Raw genomic sequence first — 10,446 nt, 5'->3', positions numbered from 1 at the left:
GGCAGATTCGGCTCCGGACCCAGGCGTCCGGGAGCCCCCACCCCCCCCCGCCCCCCGGCAGCGCCCCCTGCTGGGCATGAGAGCGGCAGGGAGCTGTGGACACAGACATGACAGATCTGGGTGGGGAGGGGAGGGGAGGAGTGCTGGTGGGTTACAGCGGGGAGGGGGGCTGGGAGCCAGGACTCCTGGGTTCTCTCCCCAGCTCTGGGAGGGTCGTGGGGGGTTCAGAGGAGTAGTGGGAACTGGTGGTGGGGGAAGGGAGTCTGCTGGGTAGCAGGGAAAGTGAGGGGTTCAGGGGCTGTGGGGAGTTCGGGGGCAGTGGGGTCTGGTTTTGGGGGGCTAGTGGGCGCTTCAGAGGGCAGTGGGGGGGTTCAGGGGGAAGTGGGGTCTGGTGGTTGGGGGACAGTGGGGGGTTCGGGACAGTGAGGGGTGAGGGGGCAGTGGGGTTTGGTTTCGGGGGGTTTGGGGGCAGTAGGGTCTGGTGATTCGGGGCAGTGGGCTCTGGTTTTGGGGGGCTAGTGTACAATTCGGGGGCAGTGGTGTCTGGTTTTGGGGGCTGGGGGCAGTTCGGGGGGTTAGTGGGTGATTTGGGGGTAGTGGGGTCTGGTTTTGGGGGGCTAGTGGACGGTTCAAGGGGCAGTGGGGTCTGGTTTTGGGGGGCTGGGGGCAGTTCAGGGGCAAAGGGTTCTGATGTTTGGGGGCATTGAGGGGTTTGGGGGCAGTGGGGTCTGGTTTTGGGGGCTAGTGCGCAGTTCAGGGGCAAAGGGGTCTGATGTTTGGGGGCAGTGAGGGGTTTGGGGGACTAGTGGGAAATTCGGGGGACAATGGGGGGTTTGGGGCAGTGGGATGGGTTTTTGGGGGGCTAGTGGGCAGTTTGGGGGGCAATGGGAGTTTGGGGGCAGTGGGGTCTAGTTTTGGGAGTCTAGGGTGCAGTTCGGGGGGCAGTGGGGTCCGCTGGGGGGGGCAGGGAGCCCAGGTATCTCTCCTGCCAGACTCAGACAAACGATGAAGAACTGACCAGCCACGAATCACAGACACAACATAAAAACTGTCCCGGGAGGGAGCATGGGGGGGGCTTTGTGCCCCCCCCCGCCCTTGTGCTCTATGTACAGCCTGACTCGGTGTCTTTGTGTTTCACGCCCCCCTGGTCCCGATCCTGGGGCGTCCCTGTAGCGAGGGGAGGGGGGGCTGGAGCAGCGTTGGGAAACCCCACAAAATTCCTCATTGTCTCAGCAGCCGGGGGTCCCTTCTGCAGCCAGGCATGTCCAGGTGCCCCCCTCTTTCCTGCTCTGTCGGGTTGGGGGGGCCCCCACGGTCTCCATGCATCCCCTGTGTCCTCTGATGGTGGCGATGTGGGGGAGGCAGGATCACCCCCCAATCCTGGCACATGGGGGAGAAACCAAGTCTCCAAGCCTTGTCACGCAGCAGGGAGGGAGCCCCGACTTCTGGCCGGTGGTAGGGTGTAGGAGCCCCAATCCTGGCCGGTGGTGTGGGCGGGGGATGGGGTGAGCCCCAATCCTGGTCTGGGGTGGGGCAGGGGGAGCCCCAATCCTGGCCGGTGGTGAGGGTGGGGGGAGCCCCAATCGCGGCTGGTAGCAGGGCAGGCGGGGGAGCCCCAATCCTGGCTGGTAGCGGGGCAGGTGGGGGAGTCCCAATCCTGGCTGGCAGTGGGGGGGAGCCCCAATCCTGGCCGGGGGCGGGGAGCCCCGGGCCCCTCAGACGGTGGTGACGGAGAGCAGCGGGTTGTAGACCCGGCGCCCGTCGGCCGAGCGGGCACCATGCGCCAGCATCTCCTGGATCGTGATCCAATTGTCCAGGATGCGCCGGCTCCGCTTCTTGAGGCTCTTGCGGTGGCTCAGCGCCAGGATGCTGAGCTCGCCGGGGGCCCCGGGGGCCCCCCCCGCCCGCCCCTCGCCCGCCTCCCGCTGCCAGTCCAGCCGGCTCTGCAGCATGAGCTCCCGGCGCCGGCGCTGCTCCCGGGCCCGCAGCAGCTGCTGTTTCCGCTCCCCCTTGCTCCAGTACCGGCCCATCTTCATCTCGCTCACGGCGTCGTCGTCCGTGGTCATGCCGCTCCGCTCCTCCCGGATCTTCAGCGCCCGCGCCTTGAGCAGCCGGTCCCGCCCCGGGCGCCGGGTGCCCTCGCCCCGCGCCTTCCCCTTCCACTCCGCCCGGGCGCCACCCGCCAGCCCGCCGGGCGCCGGGCTCTCATCCCGCGCCCGGCGAGCCAGCCCGGGGCTGCCCTCCCGGGGGCGCCGGAGCCGGCCCGGCTTGGGCGGGGGGCCGGGGAGGTTGGCGTCGGGGCCGGCTCGGCAGGGCCGCAGGCTGGGGCTCCCCAGCGGCGGGGTGCTGCGGCAGCTCTCCCCGGTGTTGTAGGCACTGGTGCTGTCCTTCTCCGAGCGCTCGGGCACCTCGGTGATGTCGGCCAGCGGGGCCGGGGGGTGGCCCTCGCCCGCCGGGGCCGGCCCCCCTCCATCCTCCAGCAGCCAGGCTTTGAGGCAGCGCTCCCGGAGCCGCTGCATCTTCTGTGCCCGCAGGATGTTGCGGCATTTGAACTGCAGGTGCCGTAATTCCTCCTCCAGCAGGGCCGCCCGGGTGCGGCTGGGCTCCAGGCCGGTGCGCAGGGGGCCGGGGCCGGTGGCCAGGTGCCCTCGCAGCTCCAGCAGCTCCCGGTACCGCTCGAATTCGGCGTCCGTCAGCCCTGGCACCTCGGGCGGGGCCGGCAGCTCGCCACCCGCCAGCGGCAGCGAGTCCATGCTGAAGTGGAAGTCCCGGGCCTGCAGCGGGGCCGGACGGCGCTGGGGGGCCGGGGTGCCGGCCGAGCTGGGGGGCTCATCCCCCAGCAGGTCGTGCTCCGAGCTCTCCTCGTTCCGGGTGCTCTCGTCCGTCCGGCCCACCCCGCTGTCCAGTTCCTGGCTGGCACTGGGCGGGTCGGGGGCCACGGCAGGCTGGGGGGAGGAGAAGGGGGAGGTTTGGAGACTGGGGTGAAGCTGACTTTAATTCAGGCTCCCCTGCCCAGCCCCCCGGTTCCACGTCCCCCAGCACCCCCTGCCCAGCTGTCACGGCCTCCCAGGTCGTGCCCACTCTTGGCTTGTGCAGTCCCTGGGGGGAACCCCCATCAGCGCAAGAGCCCTTCTCGGGGGTCCAGCCCCCCGCCTCCTGGAACCACACCGCTCTGAGCCTTAGCATGCCTGTCTCTGCCGTGGGCCCCTCAGGGAGACCCCCGGGGCCTCCACCCCTAGAGGGAATAAGGCCCCCCTGGTCTCTAGCCCGGAGCGACTCAGCTGGTGTAACACAGGAGGGTTTAGTGAGCGTCTGAACCCAGCACAGGAAACTCTCCGGCCTCAGGCCAGGCTCCCCTCAGCCCAGCCCAGCCCAGTCTCCCCTGCATTCAGGGGGCGCTGGATGCTCCCTCCCCCCAGTCCCGAGCCCCCCTGCTTCCCCGCTGGGCATCTGCTATCACCGGCCCCAAGCCCCCCCATCCATTGTCACCTGGTAAACAGGGTCACCTGGGCCTCACACCAGCCCCCCAGTTCCCAGCCCCCTGCCCCTCAGCGCCCCCTCACCTGCTGCCCGGGGGTCGCTCGGGGTCTCGTTTCGCCCTCGTGGTCGGAGCCGAAGTCGTCCAGGAAATCCTCACGGTCACTGTCCTTCCAGCGCCTGGAGAGCTGGGGGCGGATGGGGAGGGGGGGTGAAGCTGCAGCCCCCCCCCAGTCATATCCCCCCATCCATCCCAGGCAGCCCCAGCCCAAGGGACCCCCCCAACACCCCCATGATCCCCCCTCACTGGGGAATGGTGAGCACCCAACCCACCCTGTGACCCCCTGTTCCCACCTCTGGGACCCCCAAATCTCCCCCTGCCCCCCACATCCTCCCAGCCCCCCAACTTCCACCTCACCCCCTCAACCCCCTGCCCCACAGTTCCCCCCAGCCAGACCCTAAACTGACTCCCCCCTCCCCCTCAGCCCCACCCCGTCGGGGCACCCCTCACCTCGGTCTCAGGCCTGGCCAGCAGCAGCGAGATGTTGGTTTGTTGCTCCTGGGTCAAGATGGCGACGGCTTCCTCGCGGTCCTGGACCTGCACCCCGTTAATCTGAGGGGACCGGGGGGCCAAGTCAGCCCCCCATTCCCCAGGCCCCCATAGCCCTCTGCACCCCCCATCCCCCCATAGCCCTCTGCACTCCTCTTAGCCCCTTGTCCCTCAGCCCCCCTTAGCCCCCTGCACCCCCTCTGCACCCCCCATTCCCCAGCACCCCTTAGCACCCCCCACCTGGATGATGCGGTCGCCCTCTCGGATGCGCCCATCCTTGGCAGCGATGCTATCAGGGTTCACCTGGGGAGAGAAGGGGGGATGGCACTAGGGACCAAGACCCCCCCATACCCTCCAGTCTCCCATGGGCTGCCCCGGCCCTCAGCCCGCTCCCTCTCCCCCTGCAAAGAGTCACCCCCGGTCTCTTCCAGCCCCCACCCCTCCCACCCCAGTTCATCGCCGCCATGGCCCCCATCACACCCCTCCCTTCATGGCTCCCCACCTCTCCGACATAGATTCCCACGTCGTCCTCGTCATCCGTCCGGTAACAAACCATCAGCCCCAGCTTGTCCCGGTGGCTCGATTTGTACAATTCCACCTCCTGCAGGGGGGACGGGGGTCAGATCCTGAATGGAGGCCCCAGTTCCCCCCCCCACACGCTAACCACCAGCTCCCACCTCACTCCCGGAGCCGGGAGAGAACCCAGGCGTCCGGGCTCCCATCCCCCACCCTGCTCACCTCATACTCCAGTTCCTCAGCCCGCTCTGTCTCTGGGGGGGCCTCTTCCATGAACTCCACAGGGTCATAGTAGTCGTGCCCGAAGGGGGGCCTGTGGTGGAGGAGAACACAGGTTAGCGGGGCCTGGCTGGCAGGGGCTGCGGGTCGGGAGTGAGGGGCGCTGACGGGGCCATGGGAGCAGGGCTGGGCTAGCAGGGGGCTATGGGTTGGGAATGAGGGGCACCAGCAGGGCTGGGGGGGCAGGGCTGGGCTAGGAGGGGCTATGGGTTGGGAATGAAGGGCACTGGCAGGGCTGGGGGGGGTAGGGCTGGGCTAGCAGCGGCTGTGGGTCGGGAGTGAGGGGAGCTGATGGGGCCATGGGGGCCGGGCTGGGCTAGCAGGAGGCTATGGGTTGGGAATGAGGGGCACCAGCAGGGCTGGGGGGGTAGGGCTGGGCTAGGAGGGGCTGTGGGTTGGGAGTGAGAGGCGCTGACGGGGCCATGGGGGCAGGGCTGGGCTAGCAGGAGGCTATGGGTTGGGAATGAGGGGCACCAGCAGGGCTGGGGGGGCAGGGCTGGGCTAGGAGGGGCTATGGGTTGGGAATGAGGGGCACTGGCAGGGCTGGGGGGGCAGGGCTGGGCTAGGAGGGGCTATGGGTTGGGAATGAAGGGCACTGGCAGGGCTGGGGGGGGTAGGGCTGGGCTAGCAGCGGCTGTGGGTCGGGAGTGAGGGGAGCTGATGGGGCCATGGGGGCAGGGCTGGGCTAGCAGGAGGCTATGGGTTGGGAATGAGGGGCACCAGCAGGGCTGGGGGGGTAGGGCTGGGCTAGGAGGGGCTGTGGGTTGGGAGTGAGAGGCGCTGACGGGGCCATGGGGGCAGGGCTGGGCTAGCAGGAGGCTATGGGTTGGGAATGAGGGGCACCAGCAGGGCTGGGGGGGCAGGGCTGGGCTAGGAGGGGCTATGGGTTGGGAATGAGGGGCACTGGCAGGGCTGGGGGGGCAGGGCTGGGCTAGGAGGGGCTATGGGTTGGGAATGAAGGGCACTGGCAGGGCTGGGGGGGGGTAGGGCTGGGCTAGCAGCGGCTGTGGGTCGGGAGTGAGGGGAGCTGATGGGGCCATGGGGGCAGGGCTGGGCTAGCAGGAGGCTATGGGTTGGGAATGAGGGGCACCAGCAGGGCTGGGGGGGTAGGGCTGGGCTAGGAGGGGCTGTGGGTTGGGAGTGAGAGGCGCTGACGGGGCCATGGGGGCAGGGCTGGGCTAGCAGGAGGCTATGGGTTGGGAATGAGGGGCACCAGCAGGGCTGGGGGGTAGGGCTGGGCTAGGAGGGGCTGTGGGTTGGGAGTGAGAGGCGCTGACGGGGCCATGGGGGCAGGGCTGGGCTAGCAGGAGGCTATGGGTTGGGAATGAGGGGCACCAGCAGGGCTGGGGGGGCAGGGCTGGGCTAGGAGGGGCTATGGGTTGGGAATGAGGGGCACTGGCAGGGCTGGGGGGGCAGGGCTGGGTTAGCAGGGGCTGTGGGTCGGGAGTGAGGGGCTCCGCTTGGGGTCACTCACAGCTCGGGGATCCCGAAGGTCTCCAGTGTCATGGCAGGGGGGCTGGGGGGGGCGCCGCCGGCCCAGCGCCAGCAGGTGCTCGAAGGTGATGTCCGTCTGCGTCCCACTGTCCACCAGGGTGGCGGGGTCCCCGGGCAGGGCGGCCCCCTCCCCTCCGCCCCGCGCCCGGGGGCTGTGCCTCAGGACCTGGATGACCAGCGGCTCCTTGGAGCAGCGAAGAGCTTCCAGCGTCTGCTCCTGGGAGAGCCTGGAGAGCTCCTTCCCGTTCACCTGGGGGGGCCGGGCATGAGAGACCCCCGGGCAGATCCCGCCTTTCCATACCCCCCAGCCCATCTCCAGCTACCCCTCAGTGTGGACACCTGCAGGGCGGCACTCAGCCCCCCCAACAGGGGCGGCATAGACCCCCCCCTTCTCCCTCCCCCACCCTGGGGTGTCTGGCTGGGACGAGCCCCCCTAGCTTCCCCCTTATCATATCGTCTCCATCTCCATCCTTGCGTTACTGCAGCAACGGTTCCCATGGAAACTAAGAGGATTGATACAGGGACACGGAGTGTGTGTGGGGGGAACCATCCCCCACCCTGAGCCCCCCAACCAGTTCCCCATGGCCCTGACTGTGCCCCTCACTCCCGACCCGCAGCCCCTGCTAGCCCAGCCCCGCCCCCCCAAGCCCTGCCGGTGCCCCTCACTCCCGACCCACAGCCCCTGCTAGCCCTGCCCTGCCCCCCACACCCCCAGCTCTGCCAGTGCCCCTCACTCCCGACCCGCCCCCGCCCGGCCCTGCCCCCCACACCCCAGCTCTGCCAGTGCCCCTCACTCCCGACCCGCAACCCCTGCTAACCCGGCCCTGTCCCCCCCAGCTCTGCCGGTGCCCCTCACTCCCGACCCGCAGCCCCCGCTAGCCCGGCCCTGTCCCCTCCCAGCTTGGCCTGTGCCCCTCACTCCCGAACCGCAGCCCCTGCTAGCCCAGCCCTGTCCCCCCCAAGCCCTGCCGGTGCCCCTCACTCCCGACCCCCAGCCCCACAACTAGCCCGGCCCTGCCCCCCCACAGCTCTGCCAGTGCCCCTCACTCCCGACCCGCAACCCCTGCTAACCCGGCCCTGCCCCCCCCAGCTCTGCCGGTGCCCCTCACTCCCGACCCGCAGCCGCTGCTGGCCCAGCCACAATTAACTGCACCCAAATGTCCTTCTCTGTGCCCCTCTCACACACCCCCTCCCCTCCCCTCCCCTCCCCCCTCCCCCGGCCTGCTGCAGTGAGTTGGGGCTTTGAATTCTAAGCTGATCCTGCACCAGACGCACCCAGAATATTCCCTCTTCAGTCCCCAGAAATGACCCCCGACTTGGCACAGGGGCTGGGCTAGTAGGGGCTGCGGGTCAGGAGTGAGGGGCACCGGCAGAGCTGGGGGGATGGATGAAGTGGGAGGAAGGGGGGATGGGTGAGAAGGGGTGGGGGAGGTGGGGGATGGGTCAGACAGAGCTAGGGGAGGGTAACTACATTTGGGGGGGTCCCGGGCTGGGGAGATGCAGCCCCTCTCCCTCATTCATTCATCCCTCCAAATCCAGCAGCTATGGGGGGGGTTGTTGCTAGGCAACCTTCCTTAGACTGGTACATGCTCCCTTCCCATCTCCCCTGCGGCATCCCCCAGCCCCTCCCCACCCATCCCTGCAGCCCCTTCTCCCCCAGCGGCACCCCCAGCTCCCGCTCCCTGCCCCTCTGCATCCCCCAGCGACCCCGTGCAGGCCCTGTCCCAGCCGCGCCCCATCTCTGTCTGCAGCCCCCCGCCCCCTACCTGCAGCCCCGCGCCCCCCTACCTGCAGCATGACCTTGTATTGCTCCTCCGGCTTCTGCACCAGACAGAGCTTGCAGCCCATCGTGAAACCGGGGGCGGGGGGGCAGGACGGAGACGAAGGAGGCGGGGGGGCTCAGCCGCCTCCCATCCTACAGGTGGGGCCGCGGGGGGGGCTCTGCTCCCCCGGCCCCCCCAACGCTGGCATCGCCGGGGCACGGCGGGGGGCGGGGTCACCCCCCGGGGGCATGGTGGGGGGGCCGAAGAGCGGGGGGCGGCGGGGAAGACGCGGCTGGTCGGGCGGCGGCGGCGGCTCCGTCCCTGGCTCGGGGGCGGTGGGGGGGCGGTGGCTGGACCCCACCCCCAGCCCCTCCACTCCGCCCCTCCGGCCCCGCCCCCTACTCCTCCATCCCCCCACTTCACACACACCTCCACCCCCCACCCCATCAATCCCTCCCTCCACCCCGCCCTCCCCCTCTCGCCCCCCACATTCTGCCACCCCCCCACTCCAGCCCATCTCTCTAACCCCCCCCCGCTCCCTGCACCCTGGAAATCCCCATCAATCCCTCCCTCCACCCTTCCTCTATCCATCCCCCACACCCCCTGCATCTATCTATCCATCCATCCATTCATCCCCCCTCTATCTATTCATCCCCCATCCCTTCTATCTATTCCCACCCCCCTCTATCCATGCATCCATCCATCCCCCCACCCCCTCGATCTAATCTAATCTATCTATCCCCCACACCCCTCTATCTATCCATCCCCCCACACCCCTCTGACCTCCCCCTTAGGGGTCCCCCCTGCTTCCCGGCCACGTGCTGAGTGGAGAGGTGAGACCCAGGGGCTCAGAGACCCTCCCGAAGGCCACTAGCCCGGCCGGGTGGGGCTGGTGCCCTGAGGCCTTGGTTTGCTGGGCGCTGGGAACCGGTGGCAGGACCAGGGTCGCTGGCCCATGACCCGCTTGGTCATTCCCTGGGCACCCGGCCTGGCCACTGCGGGCCCAGGACACTGGACTGGACGGACATCGGTCTGAGACCCTGTGGCCGCTCTTCTGTTCCTACACATCCAGGGGGCCCGGACTCCTGGGTTCTCTCCCGGCTCTGGGAGGGGAGGGGGGCTGGTGGTTGGAGCAGGGGGGTGTATTCATTACTCCATCTTTTACCCTGGTCGGGGGGGGGTCTCAGTACCAACCCCAGGGGCTGTGGCCAGGAGTTCAATTCTGTCACTGTTGGAAGCAGGAGACGCGCCCCGGGGGTGGGGGTGCGGGGGGCTGGTATCCGGGCACCTCGCGCCGGACTTTGCTGGCGGGGGGGGGGCTCAGCAGCCAGTTGGGCGGGTTCCAGCTGCAGAACAAAGACCCCCCCGCTCTGCTTCCCGGCCCCCCCTCTGGGCTGGGTACGATGCGGGGACGAGGGGTGTCGGGGGTGCTGGGGGGCCCATCTAGGGGTATGGGCGGGGGATGTCTGGGGGTCAGAGATCAGCTGCTAGCGGCGGGGTTAGTGGTTTCAGGTGGGGTTGAGCAGGGTCCGGGCGCCCCCCAACCACACACCCCCGGCTCCCTTCCCCCCAGCAGACGGGGATAGTCTGGGCACCAGCTCCCCCCTTCTGGGCTCAGTGTAGAACCCACGCGTCCTGGCTCCCCCCCGCCCCCCAGCTCGGGAGAGAACCCAGGCGTCCTGCCCCCCCGCCCCAATTTCCTTTGGCGCAGGGAGTGCGACTGTCTGTAACGCTACCGTAATACACAGAATATCCCGCCCCCAGACTGGGTGGATGCTACCGTAATATCTGTATTTCCGCACCAGAAGTTACCGTAATGACCATAATAACAGGCCCTCGGCCCGGAGTGCTACCGTAATATCAGCGCCGCAGTGGGCTGCTACTGTAAAGCCCAAAACCGCCCCAGCCCGTCACCCGAGGTGCTACCGTAATGCCCAGTATAGCTGCGTCAGTGTCTCTTCGTGTGGCGCTTTACCGTAATATACGTAAAAGGGCCCCCATCAACAGGGAGGCGAGGGGGTAGGTAGTGCCATAATACACAGAATAGCGCCACCCACCCCTCCACTTTGGGGTTGCTACCGTAATACAGCTAATATCGCCCGCTCTGGTTCATTAATGATACTGCCACAAACATAACAGTCCCCGTCCATTTTGGGGTGGGCATGGGGAGGGGGCGAGAGCTACCGTAAACACACATAATGTTCCTTCCCCCACTGGGGGGGCGGGGAACTGAGGGCTGCTACCTTAATATCCATACCATCCCACCTTCCTGGTGGGGGGCGAAGCTGTTACCATAACACACCTAAAATTCCTCCCCTCTCTTTCTGGGTGGAAATGCACCCTTGGTACATCTAACACCTCTTGGGT

General features: G+C 68.2%; 1 protein-coding gene across 1 annotated transcript; it reads right to left on the bottom strand.

The window, feature by feature from the left end:
• Window positions 1-658: 658 nt before the first annotated feature.
• PDZD4 (PDZ domain containing 4) lies at window positions 659-8,355 on the bottom strand. The gene is given in 9 exon segments (XM_038381722.2): window positions 659-2,945; window positions 3,564-3,665; window positions 3,989-4,090; window positions 4,268-4,330; window positions 4,530-4,628; window positions 4,766-4,856; window positions 6,297-6,346; window positions 6,348-6,566; window positions 8,105-8,355. Coding segments are annotated over 9 exon segments (2,016 nt in total). The 5' UTR covers window positions 8,165-8,355; the 3' UTR covers window positions 659-1,715.
• Window positions 8,356-10,446: the final 2,091 nt, after the last annotated feature.

The sequence above is a fragment of the Dermochelys coriacea genome, chromosome 23 (assembly GCF_009764565.3).
Source record: "Dermochelys coriacea isolate rDerCor1 chromosome 23, rDerCor1.pri.v4, whole genome shotgun sequence".
Taxonomy (NCBI): domain Eukaryota; kingdom Metazoa; phylum Chordata; order Testudines; family Dermochelyidae; genus Dermochelys; species Dermochelys coriacea.
This window is presented reverse-complemented; position numbering and strand designations above follow the sequence as displayed.